Source organism: Oncorhynchus keta, chromosome 12 (assembly GCF_023373465.1).
Source record: "Oncorhynchus keta strain PuntledgeMale-10-30-2019 chromosome 12, Oket_V2, whole genome shotgun sequence".
Taxonomy (NCBI): Eukaryota; Metazoa; Chordata; class Actinopteri; order Salmoniformes; family Salmonidae; genus Oncorhynchus; species Oncorhynchus keta.
In genome coordinates this window covers 29,677,941-29,704,913 of record NC_068432.1, presented here as the reverse complement: position 1 = coordinate 29,704,913, position 26,973 = coordinate 29,677,941, and the positions used below count along the sequence as shown (strand labels likewise).

Sequence of the window (26,973 nt, the reverse complement as noted above, 5' to 3'; positions counted from 1 at the left end):
ATAATGAGGCACGATTTCACCTGGCATAGAAAATGTGCTCACCAGTCAGTACACTGTTGTTCAGTGGAGCTAGCCAACAACACAGCTAACACAATCACTTCAAACTGAAGCTGGAAAAACTGCAAACTAGATGCACTTCGTTTTACATTTTTTCAATTTACATTTCTCTGTATATATCCATAAAAATGATGCCAGCTGATTCATGATTTCGACTGGCTGAGAAACGCTGCCTAAAAAAAAATAAAAGGAGAGCCGCACAGTCTAGGAGCTCAGATGCAAAAAAATCTATTGTCCAACGTTTCGACAGAAGCTGTCTTCATCAGGGTATAATGACACACTGCAGGGTAACTCGCTTAAAAAATATATACATGTCAAGACACACTCAGTTGTCTGTAATCGTGGCCTGGTGTCATTAGTTAATTCTCATATAACATACAAAAAACAAATGGATAGTGTACGATCATAGATACAATTTGGCTACAGAAGCCAACAACCATTTACAATAGCAAAATCACAAGAATGGCTTCAGATCAAAGTCTATGTTGAGACCGAAGGGAGCAAGGGTCTTTAAATTAACGATCCAGGCAGGCTCTCGTTTAAACAATAAATTGTCGAGGTCACCCCCTCTCCTAGGGAGGGTGACATGTTCGATGCCAATATAACGTAGAGACGAAATCGAGTGGTTTGCTTCCAAAAAGTGTGCCGCAACTGGGTAAGTCGAGTTTTTACACCTAATGATGCTCAGAGATTCGTACTTTTAATTTGCGCTTTGTTTTACCCACATTTTTACCACAAGGACAAGTTATAAGATACATAACTGCCTTAGTGGAGCACCTGATAACACCTTTTGATTGGTGATCTGTTTCCCTGTTTGGGGGTATTTGAATGATCTACATTTAAGTGCCATTGCATTGAGCACAGCCATTACACTTGTAGTTTCCATCCAGTAGGGGCGCAAATGCACGTTGTGCAGGGATATCTTGGGGTGATAAATCAGAGTTTACCAATTGATCTGAGATTTCTGCCCCTGCGAGAATACAACCAAGGGAAGGTCCGAAAACACATTACCAATACTATCATCGGATCTTAGAATGTGCCAATGTTTGAATGATTCCCTTAACTTGCTCAGAGCACTTTGAATAGCGGGTAGCTAGAACGCAAGGATGCTTCTTTTGCGAGACTGACCTTAAAAGGTCATTGTTACGGAGTCTAGTTGATAGGTAATCGACTAGCCGGACTGTTCCCCGGACTCCAGTTGTAGCCATTCATACAATGCACAAACAAGGCTATTGAACCTGACATTGGTGTCTGTCGTTATTCCTTTATCTAACATATCATACTGAAACATGGTATCAGAAGTGGCTCGGAAAACACACGTTTGTTATTTTTGTAGCTAAGTACAGTATAGGCGCAGTTACGTTCCATATGCGAACACACGCCGTTTCCTACTCACAACACTGATCAACTCGTTGTTAGCTGCCTAGCTAGCATCACGACCTACGTCGATGACTGAAGGCAAAGAAATCTCATATTCCATTGATATGGCAGCGAACATTCCGCCACCAAATCCCATGGTTCTCACAGGGGGCTGGAATACTAATTGGGACAACTTCAGGGATGAATTCGAGGACTATGCGCTGGCGACCGGTCTACATGAGGTACAAGCAGCAACTCTGAGGAGTTTAATGGGCAGCGAATGCAGGCATATCTACCGGCACAATCTCACCCTCACAGCACGTCAACAGTGTGATGCAAAGGCTATATATGGATGCATTGGAGAATTACTTGAAACCCGCCAGAAACGTCATTTATGAGCGGTTCGTTTTCGGAAGCTGTAAACAGGAAGAGGGTGAGTCAGTACACAACTTTGTAACCCGTTTCAGAGAGAAATCCGCCACTTGTGAATACGGGGGATTGAAAGATGAATTGATTCGTGACAAAATAGTGCTGGGAATTGCAAATGAGGATACACGCCGGCGTCTACTGAGAGAGGGAGACTTAACATTAGTAACTGCCATTGAAATGTGCCGCACTGCTGAAGTCACTGACATGAGAATGAGAGCAATGGAAATTGAAACCCCACGCTCCGACGTTGATACCGTTCACGCTGTTGCTAGGCAGACATTCAGACTAAACCAATCGAGGCAGAGCAATTCACCACGAACGGTGAACACAGAGAGCCCCGTAGCATGTAAATACTGTGGGAATACACACACACACGTGGCAAAGAGCACTGCCCTGCCTACGGAAAACCATGCAGAGCTTGTGGAACTAATAATCATTTTGCAAAAGTGTGTCTCAAAAGCAAAAGAAGGGTGAGTGAGGGCAAGATTCACTGTGTTGATGTCATTCAATGTTCAGAGCTGAAAAGTGAAAGTGACATTTACATGCATGAATCCATTGGGGCTGTACACTCAAGAGGGAAGAAATGGTTTGTGACACTACGATTACACAACAAGCAACAACAATGTCAACTGATTTTGTCTTTGTAGCTCATTACGTTGCATGTAGCACCAGAATCCAATCTGGCACCTGACACATCTATTGCCCAGCGATACTAGACTAAAGCTCTACTCAGGAGAGCTAATGAGCTCTATGGGCACCTTTGAGACCGAATGTGTTATTCGGGGACGCAAACACAAGCTGGAGTTTGAGATTGTAAAAACCAGTCAACATCCTCTCCTCTCAGACTCTACATGCGAACGCCTGGGACTGATGCAGTTCATTGTACCAAATGACCTGCACATTGTGGATCATGTCCAGCATGGACTCCTATCCAAAGAACAACTGCTTAGCAGATATGACGATGTATTCAACATGCCCGTTGAATCTGTGCCTGGGGAGGTACACTTTGAAGTGGATGAGAGCATCACTCCAGTCCAGTGTGCTCCTCGCAATGTGCCCATTGCAATGAAAGTGGCTGTGAAGGCCCAGCTGGACAAGTATGAGGCCGACGTCCACATGACATCTGTGACTGAACCAACTGACTGGATCAGCAATATGGTCATAGTGAAAAAACCAGAGAAGCTGAGGGTCTGCATCGACCCAAAGCATCTGAACCAAGCACTGAAACGATCCCACTACATCATGCCGACACTAGAGGATGTCCTCTATAAGCTTCCCAAGGCCAGGATTTTCACCTTGGTGGATGCCCGAGATGCATTCCTTCAATGCAAGCTGGATGAAGAAAGCAGCCTCATGACTACCTTCTGGACCCCTGGGGTCGGAAACGCTGGCTCAAGCTCCCGTTTGGTGTCTCGGTGGCGCCTGAGATATACCAACGTAAGCAGCACGAGTTACTGGCTGGGCTCAAGGGCATTGAACCCATCGCAGATGATGTCCTGATCGTAGGCTGTGGTGACACAGACGAAGAAGCAGTATGCGACCACGATGTGAAGCTCCTGGCACTGATGGAGCGCTGCCGATCAGTTAAGCTTCGCCTTGGCCTGAAGAAGCTGCAGTCCAAGGTGAAAGACGTCCACTTCCATGGCCACATTCTCTCGGCAAAAGGCCTGAACCCAGACAAGGTCAGAGCGATCCTCGACATGCCAAACCCGTCTGATGCAAAAGGAGTACAGCGTCTCATCGGCTTTGCAAACTATCTTGCAAAGTTCATACCACACCTATCAGAAGTCTGTGAGCCTCTGCGCGGGTTGCTGGACAAAGACACACCATGGCACTGGCTACCCAAGCACGAGGCCGCAGTGCAGGAGATGAAATCTCTGGCTTAATCCATGCCAGTGTTGCGCTACTACGACGTCATGAAGCCTGTCACAATCCAGAGCGACTCCAGCCAAAGGGGACTTGAATGCTGCCTTATGCAGGAAGGCCAGCCCGTTGCGTTTGCCTCGAGCGCTCACCCCCACCGAACAAAACTATGCACAAATTGAGAGAGTGCCTCAGCATCATCTTCTCCTGCCAGCGATTCCATCACTACTTATATGGGCGAGACCTGGTCATCGCTGAAACTGACCACAAACCACTCATTGCCATATTCAGTAAACCTCTCCTCAATGCGCTCAAGAGGCTTCAAAGCATGCTCCTGACTCTGCAAAACTACAGCCTGAAGGTAATTTACAAGCCAGGACCAGAGATGTACATCAGCGACACACTGAGCAGGGCAACAATACAATGTACAGGCAGAGGCACTGTCTATCAGCGGCAGGCCATCTGTTCGCAACAGCAGGAACAAAAAGATGTTCAACAGATCAATCAGGCAGACTACTTAAACGTCACAGATCACCGCCTAGCCCAGATAAGGCAACACACTGACAAGGACGAACGCCTACAGTCACTGAAGTCCATGGCTCTCTCAGGTTGGCCATACCTGAAAGAGGAGACACCTTTCACATTGAGAGGATACTGGACCTTTCGAGATGAGATCAGCGTGCGAAACGGCGTCTTGTTCAGAGGTCAGAAGGTCATTATTCCCAAATCACTACGTCCAGAGATGCTTACCCGCATACACTCCAGTCACGTTGGAGGTGATGCATGCTACCGCCAGGCTCGTGAAACATACTGGCCAAACATGCAAGCAGAAATTAAAGACTTTGTCAGCAACTGTACCACATGCAACGAGTACGCTCATGAACAGCAAAAGGAAACCATGATGTCACACGAACTGCCCACAAGGGCCTGGCAAATCGTCAGCATGGACTTATTCAGCCACAGACAAAAGGACTATCTTCTTATCGTTGATCACTACTCTGACTTTTGGGAAATTGAACTGCTCCCTGACTTGTCTGCAGAGACGGTCATAAAGGCAAGGTCAGCCTGACAAGGTAATCACGGACAATGGCCCACAATTCACTGCACAGTTCAAGCGTTTCGCCTCGGAATGGGAGTTTGACCACGTGACCTCCTCTCCAAGACACCCAAAGGCAAATGGCAAGGCAGAATCAGCTGTCAAGATTGCAAAAAAACTGTTAAGCAGGGCCTTGCGCGAAAGCAACGACCCATGGAAAGCGATCTTACAGTGGAGGAACACACCCACTGAAAACATGGACAGCAGCCCAGCACAACGCCTTCTGTCCAGACGTCTGAAGACTACCATCCCCGTAGCTAACAAGCTACTTGAGCCCTGTGTCATGGTTGGCGTCACGGACAAACTGCGTCACAGAAAGCAGCTCGCTAAGTGCTTCTACGACCGGACTGCTCGGGACCTACCAGAGCTGGAGGTGGGTGAAACGATAAGGATGAAACCGCTGCCGGGAGACCACCCAGGACTTTGGAGTCTGGGCACATGCCTGCAGAGAGTTGCACCACGTTCTTACCTGGTGGATGTTGGTGGCTCCCTCTATCATCGCAATCGGGTGGATCTGCGCGTAGCAGAGCAGACAAACCAGAACACGCCATACACTCACCTAGATGAGCTGGATCACAGTCCAGGCCTAAGGGTAAGGGGTGCAGAATTGAGACATGGGCCAACTGAAGGTGAGGCTTCTACCCCACCAAGCTCTCCAGCTCGTGCCCCTAATCCTACCCCTGTCAGAGCCAATACTTACTCACGGGTGGGTCGGCTGTGCAAGCCACCGGACAGGCTTACTCTGTAAGCAAGGGACTGTTAACTTGCCCTCGGTTAATTAAAATCTATATTTGTTCTTAAATAATTAAATTGAAATTAAAAAAGGAAGATGACAACTGAAGTAAAAAAGAAAATGTAATGTATTGTTATGACCTGACTGTTAAGAATTTAATGTTATGCCTTTATGTTTGCACTTTCTACTGAAAAGGATGATGTTACGGAGTCTAGTTGATAGGTAATCGACTAGCCGGACTGTTCCCCGGACTCCAGTTGTAGCCATTCGTACAGTGCACAAACAAGGCTATTGAACCTGACATTGGTGTCTGTCGTTATTCCTTTATCTAACATATCATACTGAAACAGTCATGTCTCGTAGTATTAATCTGACCATTTTTGTACCCCCTCTCCTTCAATTTTCTTAGTCTCAGCCATATTTATGTCGATCTGTTTTTTTTACAAATTATTTTGACTCGACAGAATTGGCTGTAGGGCAAGCTGTTTTTCAGGGGAAGTGGGTGACTGCTATCAGCACTCATCAAATTGTTACAATCAGTAGGATGCTCAGAACAGGAGTTAAGAAAAGCATGGAACGCCTGGCGCTGTTTTACATCACCCCTCCATAGAATAAAAATATCAATATACCGTTTCCAAATAATGATGTTAGGCAAGAAAACAGTTTTGAGAGGATTGAAAATAGATGGTTTCTCCATGTAACTCAAATTACCATAGTAAGGAGCCATGGGGGATCCCATAGCAGTACCCTTCATCTGAATAAAGAAATAATTTAGAAACATGAAGTAGTTGTGTGTGAGTACTATTTCAGCCAATGTTATAATGCATGCACTGGAAGGTAATTCCTTAGGGTCATGTTGCCTGCCTATCTCGTCCCGGCACGTTCATTACTATGCGACTATAAGGGCACAGGGCGAGACCCAGATGCAGACATGGGAGGCAGATGGTTTGAGTCTCTGATATTAATTATAATCCAAAAGGCAGGCAAGAGAAGGGTCGTGGACAGGCAAATGATCATAACAAGGTCAGAGTCCAGGAGGTACAGGGTGACGGGCAGGCTCGAGGTCAGGACAGGCAGTACGGTCAGGCAGGCGGGTTCAGAGTAGAGGCAGGAAGGGGTCAAAACTGTGAGGACTTGCAAAAACAGAGAAGGGGAAAAACAGGAGCACGGAAAAACATGCTGGTTGACTTGACCAGACAAACTGGCAACAGTCAAACATGGAACACAGGAATAAATACCCAGGGACTAATGAGGAAAACATGTGACACCTGGAGGTGGGAGGAGACAATAACAGGAACAGTGTGTCTTATACGCTTTCTTCCCAAACTACAATTAACACAACTCCCTAATGAAGATGGAGCATATTGAGCCTTCCTTATTTTGCAAGGATTGATAATCTGAAATCAGAATAGTAATAGCTTTTATTATGAATGAGTTAAATGTTTTAGTAATGGTGGTATTTTTCTAGAGTTCTATGGAATTTTCTGTGATCAGACACTTTTGTATCTGGGTAGTATATTAAACACACAGTACCAGTCGAGTTTGGACACCTACTCATTCAAGGGTCTTCATTTTTACTATTTTCTACATAATATAATAATAGTGACGACATCAAAACTATGAAATAACACATGGAATCATGTAGTAACCAAACAAGTGTTAAAATCAAAATAATATGTTTGATTCTTCAAAGTAACCAACCTTTGCCTTGATGGCAGATTTTCACACTCCTTGCATTCTCTCAACCAGCTTTACTTGGAATGCTTTTCCAACCGTCTTGAAGGCGATCCCACATATGCTGGGTACTTGTTGGCTGCTTTTCCTTCGCTCTGCAGTCCAACTCATCCCAAACCATCTCAATTGGGTTGAGGTCGAGTGATTGTGGAGGCCAGCTCATCTGATGCAGCATTCCAACACTCTCCTTCTTGGTCAAATAGCCCTTACACAGCCTGGAGGTGTGTTGGGTCATTGTCCTGTTGAAAATCAAATGATTCTCCCACTAAGCCCAAACCAGATTGGATGGCGTATCACTGCAGAATGCTATGGTAGCCATGCTGGTTAAGTGTGCCTTGAATTCTAAATAAATCACTGACCATGTCACCAGCAAAGCACCATCACACCACCTCCATGCTTCACGGTGGGAAGCACACATGCGGAGATAATCTGTTCAGCTACTCTGCGTCTCACAAAGACCCGGCAGTTGGAACCAAAAATCTCAAATTTGGACTCATCAGACCAAAGGACAGATTTCCACCCGTCTAATGTCCATAGCTCGTGTTTCTTGGCCCAAGCAAGTGTCGTCTTATTGGTGTCGTTTAGTAGTGATTTCTTTGCAGCAATTTGACCATGAAGGCCTGATTCACGCGTCTCCAATGAACAGTTGATTTTGATATGTCTGCAACTTGAACTTTGAGCATTTATTTGGACTGCAATCTGAGGTGCAGTTAACTCTGCAGCAGAGGTATGTCTGGGTCTTCCTTTCCTGTGGCAGTCCTCACGAGAGCCAGTTTCATCATAGCGCTTGAAGAAACGTTCAAAGTTAGACATTTTCCGGATTGACTGACCTTCATGTCTTAACGTAATAATGGACTTTCGTTTCCCTTTGCTTATTTGAGCTGTTCTTGCCATAATATGGACTTGGTCTTTCACCAAATAGGGCTATCTTCTGTATACCCCCCTACCTTGTCAAAACACAACTGATTGGCTCAAATGCATTAAGGAGGAAAGAAATTCAAAATAATTACATTAACAAGGCACGCCTGTTAATTGAAATGCATTCCAGGTCACTATCTCATGAAGCTGGTTGAGAGAATGCCAAGAGTGTGCAAAGCTATTATCAAGGCAAAGGGTTGCTACTTTGAAGAATCTCAAAATCAAATCAAACTATATTTTATAATGCTTTTTTTGTTTACTGTGTTATTTCATAGTGTTGATGTTTTCACTGTTATTCTACAATGTAGAAAATTGTAAAAAATAATGAAAAACCCTGGAATGAGTAGGTGTCCAGACTTTTGACTAGTACTGTATATGTACCCCAAGAAGAGTAGCTGCTGCCTTAGCAGCAGCAAATGGGGTCCCTAATAAATCCAAAGGGCACCTATTGGTAGATGGGTCAACAAAAAAAAGAGTGCAATTAATAACTTCACCTTGGATAGTGTATTCATACACCCAGTTACTACAAAGATACAGGCATCCTTGCTAACTCAGTTGCCAGAGAGGACGGAAACTGCTCAGATTTCACCATGAGGCCAATAGTGACTTTAAAACAGTTGCAGACTAACTTCTCTAGGGTATGGGGCAGCATTGGGAATTTTGGATGAAAAGCATGCCCAAATTAAACTGCCTGCTACTCTGCCATAAAAGCTAGAATATGCATATAATTAGTAGATTTGGATAGAAAACACTGAAGTTTCTAAAATTGTTTGAATGATGTCTGAGTATAACAGAACTCCTATGGCAAAAACCTGAGAAAAAAAAGAAACCAGGAAGTGGGAAATCTGAGTCTTGTAGTTTTTTAACTCAGCCCCTATTGAATTTACAGTGGGATATTGGTTGTTGCACTTCCTAAGGCTTCCACTAGATGAAACTAGTTAGAAACTTGTTTGATGCCTCTACTGTGAGGTGAGGCCGAATGAGAGGGGATTGAGTCAGGTGTCTGCCAGCAGCCTCGACATCAATCTCGCGAGCTCTGTTCCATTGCTTCTCTACAGACAAAAAGGAATTCTCCAATTAGAATATTATTGAAGATGTATGTTAAAAAGATCCTAAAGATTGATTCTATAATTAGTTTGACAGGTTTCTATGGACCATAACGGAACTTTTGGACATTTCATCTGCAACTGGTGGACGTGCTTCATGAGTGTGGATTTGTTTACCAAATGCGCTAACAAAAAGGATCTATTTGGACATAAATGATGGACATTATCGAACAAAACAAACATTTAATATGGACCTGGGAGTGCATTCTGATTTTCATCAAAGGTAAGTGAATATTTATAATGCTATTTCTGACTAATGTTGACTCCAACATGGCGGATATCAATTTGGCTTGATTTTGTCGTCTGAACGCTGTACTCAGATTATTGCATGATTGGCTTTTTCCGTAAAGTTTTTTTTAAATCTGACACAGCAGTTGCATTAAGAAGATGTTTATCTAAAGTTCCATGTATAATATTCGTATATCTTTATCAATGTTTATTATGAGTATTTCTGTCATTTTGATGTGGCTCTCTGCAAAAATCATTGCATGTTCTGGAACTACTGAACATAATGCACCAATGTAAACTCAGATTTTGGGATATAAATATGAACTTTACCGAACAAAACATACATGCATTGTGTAACATGAAGTCCTAGGAGTGTCATCTGATGGAGAGATTTAATTTGATCTATATTTCTGCTTTTTGTGACTCCTCTCAGTGGTTGGAAAAATTGCTTGGTTTTTCTGTGAGTTGGTGGTGACCTAACATAATAGTTTGGTGCTTTCGCTGTAAAGAATGTTTGAAATCAGACACTGCGGCTGGATTAACGAGAATGTTATCTTTAAAATGGTGTAAAATACATGTATGTTTGAGGAATTTTAATTATGAGATTTTTGTTGATTTGAATTTGGTGCCCTGCAGTTTCACTGGCTGTTGACAGGTGGGACGCTACCGCCCCACGTAGAGCGTCTGCTAAATGACTTAAATGTAAATGTAAAATGTAATAGCTGTGATAGGAGAAAACTGAGGATGGATCACCAACATTGTAGTTACTCCACAAAACTAATCAAATTGACAGAGTGAAAAGAACAAAGTCTGTGCAGAATAAAAATATTCCAAAACATGCATCCTGTTTGCAACAAGGCACTAAAGTAATACTGCAAAGCATGTGGCAAAGACATTACAATTATGTCCTGAATACAAAGTGTTATGTTCGGGGCAAATCCAATACAATACATTGCGGAGTACCACTCTCCATATTTTCAAGCATACTGCTAGCTGCATCATGTTATGGGTATGCTTGTGCTGGAATCGGCTAAACTTTGATAATTTAGATTGTGTTATGTCAGAAGTTAATGGTTCTCTGAAGAAAAACAATGGACATCTATGGATTAGATGAAGGAATGTGTTGAGGTCAGGAGGTGAGGACAGATTCTCTTAAGGCAGTAATAAAGGTTTGTCATCCCGTTACCCTCTGTATTAGCTTCTTGTGGAGCCATAAACTGTAAGGATGTGTTTTAAGTAGGATGTATATAAATGTGAAGAAAGAAATGTTTTGCTGTCTCATTACAGCTGTACAGAACCTTTCGGAATAATTAAATGTGGTTAAAGCTTCTCTAGTGTCCGTGAGTTATTTACTCTGAAAAATAAGAACCTAACGCTTGTAATCATTAAGAACTGGGGAGTTTTTCAGGATAAAAAATAAACTGAATGGAATTTAAACGCAGGCAAAAACCTGGTTGTTTGCTTTCCACCAGACACTAGGAGATGAATTCACCTTTCAGCTGGACAATAACCTAAAACAAAAGGCCAATTCTACATTAGTTGCTTACCAAGAAGACAGTGAATGTCATCCACATGTACTGATAACATTTTTACAAATACTGTAGAACTTGTATTTGTACCCATTGAATGCAGTGGCAATATCCAGGAAAGCCAAAGTTAAAAAAAAAAATACAAATCTGGGCCTAAAATAGTGTAAGATATCATACAAAAGATTTAGCTGTGACTTATGTGGATGTTAAAAATATTTGTTGGTCTGATGTGATTTAATAAGGAACATACAGATGCTGCACTTGATGAATTCATGAAATTGCTTCTTCAATTATTGATAAACATGCACCTGTTAAGAAACTGACTGATAACTGTTAAGTCTCCATAGATTGAGGAATTGAAGAAGTGTATGGTTGACAGAGATGGGGCAAAAGGAGTTGCTAATCTGACTGTCTGATTTACTGCAGATTGAGGAGTTATGTGACTAAACTCAACAAAAATAATAAAGTATATTATGAAGTCAAGATCAATGATAAAGAATGATGGGAAAAAATAGAGTACTTTAAAATAAATGATGGGCAGAAAGACATTCAACTCCATCTTTTATCGAATCAGATGGCTTATTCATCACAATTTTGATGTTGCCAATTATCTTAATGATTACTTCATTGGCAAAGTGGGCATATTTAGGCAGGAAATGCCAACAATGAGCCATCACTCTCATAATTTCTTTTTTAAATCATTGCAAGTTTGAATTTTATAGTTTGTGTGGGAGGTGGAAATATTGTTATCGATCAATAATGACAAAACTCCTGGCATTGACAACTTAGATGGAAAGCTACGGAGGATGGTAGCTGACTCTTTAGCTACTCTTATCTGTCTCATCTTAATCTTTAAGCCTGGTGGAAATTATTTGACCTTAGGCCTGGAGGGAAGCAAAAGTCATTCCACTACCCAAGAGTGGTAAAGCGGCCTTTATTGGTTCTAACAGCAGACCTATCAACTTGCTAACTCTTAGCAAACAGTTTGACCAAATACAATGCTACTTCTCTGTAAATAAATGAACAACAGACTTTCAGCATGGTTGTATAGAAGGGCACTCAACATGTACTGCACTGACACAAATTACTGATGGGTTGAAAGAAATTGTGGGAGCTGTACTGTTAGCTCTCTAGGCCCTCTACTCTTTTCTATTTTTACCAATGACCTGCCACTGGCATTAAACAAAGCATGTGTGTCCATGTTTGCTAACGATTCAACCATATAGTCAGTCATCAGCAGCCACAACTAATGAAGTAAATGAAACCCTTAAAGAGTTCAGTCTGTTTTGGTTGTATTTGGTAGAAATCATTCTAGACCTCAGCTGAATCTGGTAATGAATGGTGTGGCTGCTGAACAAGTTGAGACTAAATGACTTGGAGTCATCTTAGATTGTAAACTGTCATGGTGAAAACATATAGATTCAATGGTTGTAAATATGGGGAGATGTCTGTCCGTAATAAAGAGATGTTCTCCTTTTTTGACACCACAATCCACAAAGCAAGTCCTGCAGGCTCTAGTTTTATCTTATCCTGATTATTGCCCAGTCATATAGTCAAGTACTGCGAAGAAATACCTAATGAAGCTGCAGCTGGCCCAAAGCAGAGTGGCACATCTTGCTTTTCAATGTAATCAAAGGGCTAATATTAGTACTATGCACGCCAGTCTGTCTTGGCTAAGAGTTGAGGGAAGACTGGCTGCGTCACTTGTTTTTTATAATAAACGTGTTAGTCCAAATTGTTTGCATAGTCAACTTACACACAGCACTGAAAACACTTACCCCACCAGACATGCCACCAGGGGTATTTTCAGTCCCCAGGTCCTGAACAATTTCAAGGAAACGTACAGTATTATACAGAGCCATGAGTGCCCTTCCATCTTATATAGCGCAAGTGAACAGCAAACCTGGTTTCAAAACACTAATAAAGCAACACCTCACGGCACAAGGCCTCTCCCACATGTGACCTACTTGTTGTATGTTTGTACTGACATGCATGTGTAACTGATAAATGCATGCACACACTACATGTCAATGATTTAAATGTATGTAAAGTATTTTGTCTTTCATTATATGTCGGACCCCAGTAAGACTAGCTGTCGCCATTGCGCCAGCTAATGGGGATCCTAATAAAGCTAATAAAATGTTCCTGAGTGATAGAATTATATTTTTGACATATTGCTCGGCAAGACTAGCAATGATTTAACAACCAATTTGACAGAGCTTGAAGAATTTTGAAAAGAACAATGGGCAAATATTGAAGAATCCAGCTATGCAAAGCTCTTAGATTTACCCAGAAAGACTAATTGCTGCAAAAGGTGATTCTGAAATGTATTGACTCAGAGGTGTGAATAGTTGGATAAATTAGATATGTCTGTCTTTAATTTTCAAGAAATTAGCTAACATTTCTAAAACTTGTTTTCACTGTAATTTATTGGGTATTGTGTGTAGATGGCTAAGAAAACATATTTAGAATTCGGGCTGTAAAACAATATGTGGAATAAGTCAAGGGGTATGAATACTTTATGGAGGCACTACAGATATTCTAAACAAAGTGTTTTGATAACTTTCAAGTGTAACAGTTTCATGTACAATAAAGAGACTGGGGCGTTCTGCTCCTGATATGGTAAGAGGGTTCCCATAACACTGCTGAACAACAAATCCACCAGGTTTTGTAAGTAGTCTGTGAATAGAATAAAAATATCATCACTCAATAAACATACAGCGAAGAAAAAATACTTTTCTCTAGTTTGGAAGTAATTATACAAATAGTGAGTAAGTACAGAATAGATTCAGGCCAGTGATGTTGACGTCATTTCTATGCAACCAGGTGTGTAAAGTTACATTGCTGAATGCTTGCTGACACTCATTTGTAGCATGCTCGCTAAAAAGACTGGTACTCGGGCTAGACAAATGCCATCCTTCATTTATTTTTGCGCTAGAAAATACACAATATACTTTTATGATAACAGGCATTTTGTTTTAGCACTAGTAGCAGACGAAGCCCCTGAAAGCTAGCTAACTAACCTAGCCATTGATCATTACTCCGAGATCCATTACAGTAAAGGCAGAATTCCGTCTGGGCCAGAGTTATCAAGAGAACACCCAAATAACATTCCTGTTCTCAAAAAAGTATATTAGACAGTGGTTAAGGGCGCTGTACTGCAGCGCCAGCTGTGCCACCAGAGACCCTGGGTTCGCGCCCAGGCTCTGTTGTAACCGGCCGCGACCGGGAGGTCCGTGGGGCGACGCACAATTGACCTCTAGCGTCATCCGGGTTAGGGAGGGCTTGGCCGGTAGGGATATCCTTGTCTCATCGCGCACCAGCGACTCCTGTGGCGGGCCGGGCGCAGTGTGCGCTAACCAAGGTTGCCAGGTGCACGGTGCTTCCTCCGACACATTGGTGCGGCTGGCTTCCGGGTTGGATGCGCGCTGTGTTAAGAAGCAGTGCGGCTTGGTTGGGTTGTGTATCGGTAAGGGAGTTGTAGCGACGAGACAATATAGTAGCTACTAAAAACAATTGGATACCATGAAATTGGGGAGAAAAAGGGGTCAAATAATAAAAATTTAAAAAAAGGATATTAGCTAGCTACATAACTTGCAAATCCAGGTTAGTTATATCTTTATCCTAATTTAAATGAATTAGCATACGTTCGCTAATAGGGAGCTTAACTAGCCAATTCAAGTTGAAACCTTATTGATAGCAAACTGACTATGCAAATTTTTCTATATGACATTACACATAAAGAGAGGATATGTATTTAGCTAGTTACATCACAGTATCATAGCTAGCTAGCTACTCACCACACACATCACAGTCATCTTGTCGTTTGTAATCCATTCCTTGCAATATTGTTGAATGCATTAGAAGTTTGCAAGTGTGCATGCGTTACACATGGCAGCTGGGGGCGGACCACACCTTGTCGTCTCTGGGCAATTGGACATCACTGACAAAATTCGACATGTAAGTAATCTAAAACCTACCCATCCATACCCGTTGTGACCCATTGACTTCCAAATCTCGTTTTGGGCGAGACTCACTTTATGACCAAAATTATCCTCTTTACACATTGTAGTAAATGTTGACACTATAATGAATGTTTCTGATTCCTATCGATGCCACATAGGCCATTTATAACCAGGGAAGTTGGTTCTAGGAGGCATTTCCTCTTTAAATGGTGGAAGCCCTCAATGGAAATGTCTACAACAGAACAGTTATTTCCATCTAGAGTGCTCTTTTATCTCTATGATTGACACTTAAGACTGAAACTGCAGTTTGTTTTGCCAAAATAAAGATGGGTAAAGTGATATTTTAAACATCTAACAATTAATCAACATTGAACATTTAACAGAAAACAATTACATTCGATTTAAAGGTTTTTAAAATCAGGTTAAAAATCATGTTTTTTAATATTTTGTTATGCAAATAAAAATATTACAATTAATCTAATAGAAGGTTAATAAATCAAAATGATCACTACTGTGCATGGTTCTCCCTTTATTGCAACTTTTTTGGTATGTTTCAGTAGTGACACATTTAGTGGAGTGGTAAGGAATTCAGGTAAATATTTAAAATATGCTATACAAATTGTGTGAGTATATGTCTACCTGACGTACTGTATGTTGGAAGATGTGTGCTGAAAGTTTGTTAGATTTACACCACTTCTGTAGAACGACAGTGCACTACATTTGGACAGTTCTGGTCAAAAGTCGTGCACTATGTAGAAAATAGGGTACCATTTGGGATGTATTTGCATTGTCCTTACCCTCTGAGGGATCCTGCTGAAGGCATCAAAGAACTGCTTGGCTCTCTCCTCTGGCATCTGGGAGACCAAAGAGCCCAGGGTGAAGACCACGAAGCCATCCTCTCCTGACTCATCCACAAACTCCTGCAGGTCCTGAAGAGGCACGGGGGTGAATGGTTACTTAACAAGGACATTTTACATTTAACATTTGAGTCATTTAGCAGTTGCGCTTATCCAGTGACTTAGTTTTTCTTGCCACTGTAGTTGAATGCAATGACTATGTGGACCCTTTAGAATTACCTTAATTTCTGCATAAATTAGTCATAAAATTTGATCTGATCTTTAGTTTAGTCACAACAATAGACAAACACAATTTGCTTAAACTAATAACACACAAATTGTATTTGTATTGTCTATATTGAATACATAATTTAAACATTCACAGTGTAGGTTGGAAAAAGTATGTGAACCCCTAGGATAATGACTTTTCCAGTCAGCTAACCTGGAGTCTAATCAATGAGACGAGATTGGAAATGTTGGATAGAGCTGCCCTATAAAAAAACACTGACAAATTTTGAGTTTGCTATTCACCAGAAGCATTGCCTGATGTGAACCATGCCTCGAACAAAGGCATGGTTCAGGAACACACCACACACACAGGCATTAGAAGGAACACACACCACTTTGTGTGGAGGAAAAAAAGGCACGGCACATCAACATCAACCTTATCCCAACTGTAAAGTATGGTGGAGGGAGCATCATGGTTGGGCTGCTTTGCTTCCTCAGGGCCTGGACAGCTTGCTATCATCGACAGAAAAATGAATTCCCAAGTTTATCAATACATTTTGCAGGAGAATGTAAGGCTGTCTGCCTGCCAATTGAAGCTCAACAGAAGTTGGGTGATGCAACAGGACAACAACACAAAACACCGAAGTAAATCAACAGAATGGCTTCAACAGAAGAAAATACACCTTCTGGAGTGGCTCAGACAGAGTCCTGACCTCAACCCGATTTTAAAATGCTGTGGCATGACCTCGAGCGGTTCACACCAGACATCCCAAGAATATTGCTGAATTGAAACAGTTTTGTAAAGATGAATGGTCCAAAATTCCTCCTGACCATTGTGCAGGTCTGATCCGCAACTACAAAAAACGTTTGGTTAAGGTTTTTGCTGCCAAAGGAGGGTCAACTAGTTATTAAATCCAAGGGTTCACATACTTTTTCCACCCTACACTGTGAATGTTTACATGGTGTGTTCAATAAAGACATGAAAACGTATAAATGTTTTAGTTTAAGCAGACTGTTTGTCTATTGTTGTGACTTAGATGAAGATCAGATCAAATGTGATGACCAATTTATGCAGAAATCCAGGTAATTCCAAAGGGTTCACATACTTTTTCTTGCCACTAAGTTTAGTGGGAAAGTACAACCACATATCACAGTTATGCTACTAGATCCTTTGAAATATCTTCACACCATGCAATGGAATTGTATGTCCACAGGCAGAAAACGGACAGCAACTGGTGTGTACTCTGACTCTGAAACGTTCCCTCATAGTAGCCATCAACATTTCACATTGGACAAAATAAAACATGTAGGGGACTAAATCATATAGTTGACATTGGACAATGTGTCTTAACTTCCATACATCAGGGTTACAACAGTAGTTGGTCTAGTTAGTAAAACATTGGCTGAAGAGTGAGGTTATGAAAGGAGGCCATGCTTTGAAAGCACACCCTGTAGTCATACAAGGTAAAGGCATACTAAACCCTAACCCCAACCCTACAGAAATATCCCTGCAGAGTAGTTTCCCTTCCTGAGGTTTGTAGTGTTGAAAGAACACAATAGGGCCCCTCAGTTCCTCTGTTAGATTATAATGGCCACAGTCCAGGAGGAAATAATTGCTGTTCCTGGCTCAGGTTTCACTGGCTGCACAGAGCCAGTGTCCCACATGGCACCCCATTCCCTATATAGTGCATTACTTTTGACTAGAGCATATGGACCCGGTCAAAAATAGTGCACTATATCGGGAAAATGGTGCCATTTGGGATACAACCAGAATGTTTAGAGAAGAGCGAGGAATACTCTCCCAAAACTAATGTTGAGCAATACTTCTTTCTACAAAATATGAAGAACCACACACATCTCGATTTAACTAGAACTGTTTTCAGAAACTCAATTTGAAAGTGTAATTACACAGAATTTCTATTGGTGCATTGATTATTTTATGCCTAAAACATTGTCAGGATAACTTATGTTTCGCATGATTCCTATAGCACTCTGGCACACCAAGTGCTGCAGTGTTCTAAAACACTGCACTGCATCTCAGTGCAATAGGCGTCACTGCAGTACCTGGTTTGAATCCAGGCTGCATCACATCTGGCTGTGGTTGGGAGTCCCATAGGGCGATGCATAATTGGCCCAGCATTGTCTGGATTTGGCTGGGGTAGGCCGTCATTGTAAATAAGAATTTGTTCTTAACTTACTTGCTTAGTTAAATAAAAAAATCCATTATCAATAGAGGCAAGTTGAGCCATTTCTCAGATTCAGCATCACTCTGTCAACTATCGTTGTGTATATCGGGAAATAATCAGAATTAATGTAAACATTACAAATTTGAAAACATAGCTTGTCTAAAAAAGGTGGTCACTTGGCACAACTTACACCGGTATGGGGTAAGTTGAACTGCAGGATAGGGTAAGTTAAGGTGCCCACAAATTTCTGTCCTGAATGAAATATTATCACTACCTTTCCCAAATACAACATCGCATTTTTTTGTCTTTTGATCATTTTAAGCATCTATTAATACAGGCTTAATAACACCTAACAAACACTTTGCACTTTTTTGGACCACTTTTAACATAGGCCATAGGCCCTGTTACCTCATATCCAATCGATAATGCCTTGCATTATGCCTGGGAAGAAAACGCATCAATTTGTTCAACCTGCCATTGGCTCAACCATTGGCTCAACCATCGGCTCAACTTACCCCAAGTTACAAGGATGTACTTTCATGCTAGGTCTAAGCTCCTCACATTGAAGCTTATAAAGACCCCAACTGATGTATAGAACAATCTTAAAATAATCTACTTTGGTTTAGATAAGAGGTTGTAATGATGCCTGTAACACAATTGGCTTGGGGGAAATTCATTTTTTTTGGACTTAACTTGCTTACCACTTTTTCCACGTGGTTTCTTCCTTCAGATTCATGAAATGATGACCTCTTTCCTAAATATTTGGTAAAATGCTTAATTTTGTGTGTGTGTGTTTGGGAGGAAAAGGGTGGCTCAACTTACTTCACTCTCCCCAATGCATGATACTTAGAATTGACAGGAAAGTAGCTGGTTCTCTAGTCTACACTATGTTTCTAGATCGGTTCACAGATTTGAAGGCAAATTAGGTTGGAATGCATGTTGTATAACGTGAGGAGGAGCTGAACATGGTACACAAACATTGAGCTTTGTCAAGTCAATCCTCATGGAGGAAACACAGATCAGGTTACAGCCGGTTGCTAATTGAGTGTCTGACAACACCCCCCCCAAAAAAATAATTAAAAAGAAAAAAGTGATTCAGAGAACACGTTAGAACATAAAGATCTTGAATAGTCCCAAAAATGATTTGCATGTCAGTAATCAAGTTTTCAAGATGTATAACTTTCAAAATACAGAAATACAGCTGGTTTGTGGCATTTAACGTCATATGATGCAAAACGCGCACACCGGCTGTATTTCTGTATTATGAAAGTTATATATCTTGAAAGTGTGATTGCTGACATGCAAAACATTTTGGGACTATATCAAGAATGGACTAATGAAACAAATACCAAAATAGTTTTTGGGTGAAGTTTTCCGTTAAGGTTTCTGTACCTGGATCCATACAACATATAAGGTGCACAACTCCGCAAAGTGGAAGTTTCTCCACTTGTTTGTTTTATTTTTCTTTACAAGGCACTCACCGGTGGCAGTGGAGCTCTTTTACCACAGTTGATGCCTCCTATGTTGACCATGTTGGGCATCCTGGGTTTGGGATATTCAAAGGAGTAGTCATACCTCAGCAGCCAGATAGCACCGTTTCCCAGGAGCTCCCTGTATGTCATGTCTTTCTCCAGATACCTACTGGTCAGCTTGTCAAAGCTGGCAAACATGAATGTACACAGGTAGCTCTCCAGACTGTACATCATCATGTTCTTCAACCTCCCTAGGAAGTCCATGTGGTCAGTGTTGCCTGAGTGGAAGCGTGGTACATAGGAGGGGGGAGTGGGGCACTGGGCAGCCCTGTCATCCAGCCCACAGGGGATCCCCCTCAGGAAGTACACTGCTGGGATGTTGAAGGAGTCAGCAATGATGGATCCACAGGGTAGGAAGGGATCCGTCAACATCAGCTGGAACCCTTCTCCTCTGAGATGCTGCATCAGGGGTTCATCATACAGCAGACCCTCACAGCCTTTCACCTGCATGGTGGTGAAGTCAACCAGATGCTGCACGCTCACAAATATATCCATTACCTCCGGCATCTTGAGAAACACGCCGTCCTTCAGTTTGTTGACGCTCTCGTCCAGCTGGGCCTTGCTGTAAGGGACCCTAAAAGTCTCAGTCCTGTAGTAGTCAGAGCCCTGGATGAGGATGGACGTCTCAGGGACCAGCACCACCATCTCATGGCCCCTGGCCGCCAGCTCCTTCACCAGCAGCTTCATGCTCAGCCAGTGGCTCCCATCTACAGGCATCACCAAGAGCTTGTCCCCCTGGACGGTCCCCGGACACAGGGCCAGGCAGTACAGCAGGGCCAGCAATCCCTGTCCCAGACACTGCCCCATCTTCAGCCCCGTCCTCAACCCCAGCACAGGAACATTCTCCCCCCAACCCATGCCTCTCTGCCTTTCAGCTCAGTAATGCGAGCTGCTGTGAGAAGGGACAATACCTCCCTGAGATCTGGCACTGAGTGCTACTGAGAGGGGGCTGGACCTCAGAGTAAACTGTGGATGGGTGGGTTGGTGAGTGTCTCCCTGCTCATTCTCGCTGCCTCTATGGGCAGGCTGTTATATAAGATCAGACAGTCCTTCCTGTGGGCTAAAGTTTATCTGTAGGCTGAATGGTTCATGATTCCTTAAGATCAATTGAGAGAGGTACAAGATTGGCTCGCCAGTAATCTCTTGTGACAACCTTAACAGTGGGTTAGCTGAGTTGGTTCTAGGTGCCGAGATTAGCAAGCTTGTGACTTATAAAGCAATAGTTTTGAAAGCAAAACTGTACCAGAGATATTTATGATCAATTAGATTTTTTTAACAAGTACTGAAACAAGAAAAGTAAACATGGCTAATTTAAATGGGCTGTTTTCTTGTTTAAAGTGTTTTCTTATTTCCACAAAATAAACTATTAATTTCCCATTGAGCAGCATGATAATGAAAAAAAAAGTCATTACAGAGCATGTAAATCAAAGTTACCCGTACCATGGGAGGAGTCATGGTGGTATTCTAATCCTCAAGCTCAGAGTATGACCTCATGTTTCGTGAGGAATCTAGTACATTAACTTCATCTCCTCCCCTTTTTCCTCCCACCCAAAACACTGACATACTTTTCACATACTTTCACACACTTTCTCAAACACACATACACACACTCAAAAAGACCAGTGGCGTGCGAAGGCAGCTGTCTTGGGAAACAAACACTCACACGGAGATAACATCTAACATATGATATATAGACCAGTATTTCACCTACGGTTAAAGCTAATATTACTATTGACAAACCACCTTTAATCACAGTGACACAAATACATTACATTTGTCCTCCTATGTTAATGAAGAATAAAAGATTTGTTTCCTTGAACATCAACAAAAATACATCAGCATTGAAAGAATGCTGAGTGTTACGTAATCAACCATATTTGAATTACAGTACATATTACAATAAAATACAGTATACAGTGCTAATCAACTATTTTAAAGATGAAGGACTGTAATCAATAATAACACTGTTATCCTGAGTACAGTCCCACCCACAGACTGAGCCTCTCTACACCACATTCTATTTACTCCCTGAACAGGAACTGTTGAGGTGATCAACTAACTCACTGTGATGGTTTCTAATGATGGAAGCTAAATATAAAAATGACTTTCAGTGCCCATCATTCTGGATATGATCAGACCGTTTACTGGTGTTGTTACCATGTTTGTTTGTGTATCTGGGGTATCGGGGCACTACAGTGTAAACAACTAGCTGAGGAATACAGCCAGGCCCCCAGGGACAATACAACAGTCAATAAAGTCAATGGCCATCTGTTTTCACTGAGATGATGGTTCTTCAACAGAGTAAAGAGAGACCACACAGAACACCCAATTAACCAACAGTCTAATTCAGAACACACATCTGTCCATGCCCTGAGGCCAGGCTGGAGATTCTATTCTGGACGGTTCTAAAGGTTGGGCCTCTGTCTGGGTTTTTTTCCTAATGTGTGTACACAAACATAAATCGATGATTGAGAAGAAGCGAAGAGGGCTAAAAGTTTGGCTCATCTGATCAATAGACTGTGAATATGTCCCAAATGGCACTACTTTTGAGGGTGCCATTTAGGACACAATCAGTCACCATCTGCAATTGTCCTACACATCATTATATTATCTGGCCTTTTTTTATAGTGACAAAAAATAATCAGTTCAGACTATTGTCTAATTGACCTCAGGACTCGATTCAATCCTTACCTCGAAAGTTCAATGTGATTGAAATTGAAAGGTAATTTCCGATTGTGCCGACATATGCAGCATTTACAGTGATTGCAGTCTACGTGAATGCAGGAATATTGCAATCGCACTGAACTTCTGCAATACGGATTGAATAGAACCCTTGGTTACATGCACTGAATAAGAAGTCGCTCTGGATAAATGACAAATGTAAAATGTCTTTAGCTTATAGCTACCTCTGGCAGTTCATTTGGCTCCTCAAAGTTCATTCCTCCGATCATCACCATATTAGGCATCAGAGGCCTGGGGAACTCGAAGGTAAAGTCGTTGCGCTCCAGCCACAGTGATGCCTTCTTCATCAGCTCTGGGATGGTGGTCTCTCTCCCCAGGATCTCTGAGGCGATGACGTTGACATCAGAGTACAGGTACCTGCAGGACAAGGGTTTGAGGTCAGGGCAGCCATACTCAATAGGCGGACCACGGACCAGATCTAGACCCAAAACTGGGTCAAACCGGACCGTGGGTCCTAAAAAAAAATATTTGGTCAAGATTTATTTCCTTCGCTCCATGGCATAATGTGTAGAATTGTAGGAAACTAGCAATAAAACTGCAATTTTTGTCTGCCAACAAGAGGGGTGTGAACAGTTTGGGATCGCATGGGTTGCGAGGAGCGGGTTTGTTACTACACTGATAAATATCCATCCGGACCATTGCCACCTAGGAAATATGTCTGACCAGACCTTCTGAAATGGTATTTGAGTACCCCTGTTTTAGGGTTAGGGTTGACATCAGAGAACAGGTACCTGCAAGCCAGGGGGCGGAGCAACGCCCAAAGGAAGTTGACGCTCCTCTGCCTCAGGGTCATGTGATCAGTGAAGTGAGTAAAGCGTCCAGGGGTGTAGGAGGGTGGGCTGGGGCACTGGGAGGCCTCAAAGTCCATTCCACAAGGCAGGCCATTGTGAATGTAGATGGCAGGCAGGGAGAGGAGTGCTCCTACAATCACGCCCAATGGCTCAAAGGGGTCAGTCAGTATGGCATCAAACCGCTGCTCCCTCAGAGTCTGCATCATGTCCTGGTTGGATAGCAAGCTGTCACAATTCTTACGGGTGTAGTTCCTGAGAACCGTCAGGGTCTGGTAGTAGCTCCACATCCTGCTGATGTCGTTGGAGGTGTCGGAAGCCATGATAGTGTCCAGATTGGCCCTCTGAATGGTCTGGAGCTGTGTCCGGGTGTAGGGCACGGGGTAGGTCAGTGTGATGGTGTGTTCCGATGGACCCAGAGAGCCACTTACCTCTGGAATCACCACCACCACCTGGTTTCCGCGGCGACCCAGCTCCTCCACCAATGGTTTCATGCCCGTCCAATGGCTGCCGTCGGCTGGGATCACCAGGAGTTTACCGGCCCGGCAGGACACCACCAGACACAGATAGAGGACCAGGCCTGCTGCTGCTCCCCTCAACCCTACCCCTCCTCCAGCCATAACACAGCAGTACAGTACAGTCACACTGTAGGATAGACAGAACAGTATACCCAATTAGAGTAACTGAACTGTGCTTCCTAGCAGAGAACCAAGTGTTTAAATAGAAAAGGGTGTGTCCTTATCAGGGGCTGGCCTGATTCAACCGGCTGAAATCAAGACTTCACCACTAAACATACAAAACGTTGTTTGACAGTTTTTTTCATTGGCCATAGTGCCAAACAGTGAGCTGTGCATTCAGAAATGTGTTTACTACAACCGGGTGTCATTCTGTCAAATGGGAGCTGATGCAGGGTTTGTAGAAGGATCTGTCTGCACCAAGATGCAACGTCATACTCATTCTGTGCAGAAACTGGTTGAATCAAGTGTTTCAGGAATTTGTCAACATATTGTGACGTGGAATCCAAGTGGAAAATACAATGGATTTTTTTTTTTTAAGTAATGTTAAAAATAAAAATGCTATTACAACCTCTTTGCAATCAGGAATTGAGACCAAAAGCTTGAAGTTTCAAGTGTTTAATACCAAGAATAGTCAGCTGAGGGCATATATTTAGAAAGTTCAGAAAACATCTTATACTCTTCATTCCTTGTAGGTGTCACCTCGTCAGCCATACATTTTATGACCCCAATGAGTGTCCCTCCTTTCCCCTGTGGAATGTCCAATGCTCCTCTCTTTGTTTAGCCAGATGTCAGAATCACACCCCGTCTATCTTCTGTTCTGGGCCTGACCCTGCTCTCTGACCCTGGGCAATTTCCTCTTATCTGATTAACCTAATCTTTCTAAATGAGCATACACACAGTTTCATGGCCTAAACTCACAGTAATCATTCACTAAACAGGATAAAAACAAACTACAGTTTAATTTGAAACATTACATTTTTGACAGAATCCATCAGTCCCCCCTATTAAAACCATAAACACTTCTTATTGTTTAATATCACTAAACAATCATTCAACTGCCAGCTGTAGACTTACTTCTTTTGGTTTTCTTCAGACCTGAGAGTGTGATAGAAACCGACTTGATAGACATAGAAAAGACTAGAAGACACAAAACAAACAAACTGAGTTAAAACAATCCTAAATTCTACTGATTATCATAAGCATCTATGTAGATACATGTACAACTAAATCTCTGACCACAGCTTGAGGGACACAACTGACAAAATATCTTGCTACCCCTGAGCCCTATACCAACTGATATGCTTTTCTGCTCAGGTCCACAAAAAGTAGGTCTCTAAATATCCCCATTATGCTTTTCCTCAGTCTTCCATCAAGGGCTACAGGATCACAATATATGTTTTTCAGCCAAGTCCTCCTCACTGCGTTCACCTCCTAAAGCTGCCCTAAAGACGCAAGCCGTAGCCTGAATCAATTTCACCTCATCTTGTGGAAAATCCGCACAATAGGTGTGTTTGAACAACAAAGCTTTACTATATGGAATCCTAACAATGCCATCATAGCTGCACCCGTAACTGCCAACACTGCCCATGCTGCATATTCCAACATCCACCTTATTTGATCAATAGTCCAATACCATGCTGTTCCAACAACACCTTCCACAACCTTGAGTCTCTTTTGTTATTACTCCCAATGTAACAGCAGTAAGTGTTGTTACATCATTAACTCTGTCACTGTCAGTAACGGCTTTGCCGTTAGATCTATGATTGAGTTTGTGATATTCTCTGCCTTTTTCCCAGTCCTCTCCTAACCTTTTCCTGACCAGCTTATCTATTGCCTCCTTATGTGGTGCTACAGTAGGGACTGGCGGGCAATAATGACCATTACTCCGATCTGGATCACATCTCTCATCCCACAGCATACCCACCCCCTGTGAAAACCCTCATTGTTTTTCCGCAATCCCTCTACAGATTTGTTACCGTGTCTTGGTCCCAGTTCTCTGAGAGGTATGTCAATGAATTATATGCCCTTTGACATGGAGGAGAGAGCAGTGGGGTTGAGAGAGTGTCCAGTTCTACATATCTCTGGGTCACATGCTTCCTGATCATCCCCTGAAACAGATGGGCTGCCCACCACTACTGCAAGCATTATCTCTGGGAATACAGCTTCCCGTATACATGGGTCTGTGGCAACCTTCTCAATTGTTGTTCCCTCATCAGTAAAACCGTCTCCATATGTGGCTATTAAAGTCTGAAATTGTAAAAATATTTCAGCAACGGTTATGATCACCCTGCTAGAGTCCTCCAAGTTGGGCTTATCCTCATAGTCGTCCTTCCACTCTACACAGACCACTGTCTTTCCCACACAACGCACTATTCCGTGTATAACTCTACACAGACCACTGTCTTTCCCACACAACGCACTATTCCGTGTATAACTCTACACAGACCACTGTCTTTCCCACACAACGCACTATTCCGTGTATAACTCTACACAGACCACTGTCTTTCCCACACAACGCACTATTCCGTGTATAACTCTACACAGACCACTGTCTTTCCCACACAACGCACTATTCCGTGTATAACTCTACACAGCGGAGTGGTATCATTCTCTAATGAGTATATCTGTAACGGCTCTCTTCTATCTCCTCCTCTGACGAAGAGGTAGAACAAGGATCGGACCAAAATGCAGCGTGTTGATGATTCATGATATTTAAATGAAGGAAAACTATACATACAGAAACTACAAAAATAACTAAATGAAATAACGAAAACCGAAACAGCCCTATCTGGTGCAAACACAAAGACAGGAACAATCACCCACGAAACACTCACAGAATATGGTTGCCTAAATATGGTTCCCAATCAGAGACAACGATAATCACCTGACTCTGATTGAGAACCGCCTCAGGCAGCCATAGACTACGTAGACACCCCACAAAACCCCTAAGACAAAAACACACCACAATAACCCATGTCACACCCTGGCCTGACCAAATAAATAAAGAAAACACAAAATACTAAGACCAAGGCGTGACAATATCACCCATTTCTTAATTTACCGGAAAGGCATCCCTCCGCTTCTGTCACAATTAATCCTCAATTTATCAAAACAATTAATGATCAA

At 42.4% G+C, this 26,973-nt stretch overlaps 1 protein-coding gene across 5 annotated transcripts in view; it reads right to left on the bottom strand.

Annotated features, from left to right (window-relative positions):
* Positions 1 to 26,659, bottom strand: part of LOC118391267 (UDP-glucuronosyltransferase-like) — a 32,004-nt gene extending 5,345 nt beyond the window's left edge. The window contains exons 1-3 of one of the 5 annotated variants that reach the window (XM_035782493.2): positions 24,922 to 26,659; positions 22,706 to 22,898; positions 15,815 to 15,946 (exon numbers count right to left, since the gene is read on the bottom strand). In XM_035782493.2, the coding sequence (XP_035638386.1) occupies positions 15,815 to 15,946; positions 22,706 to 22,828 (255 nt within the window). In that variant the 5' untranslated portion in view covers positions 22,829 to 22,898; positions 24,922 to 26,659. Of the gene's footprint in view, positions 1 to 15,814; positions 15,947 to 19,748; positions 20,735 to 22,705; positions 22,899 to 23,256; positions 24,033 to 24,921 lie in introns of those variants that run through there. The other 4 variants (XM_035782494.2, XM_035782492.2, XM_052457982.1 and 1 more) reach the window with 4 other exon arrangements.
* Positions 26,660 to 26,973: the final 314 nt, after the last annotated feature.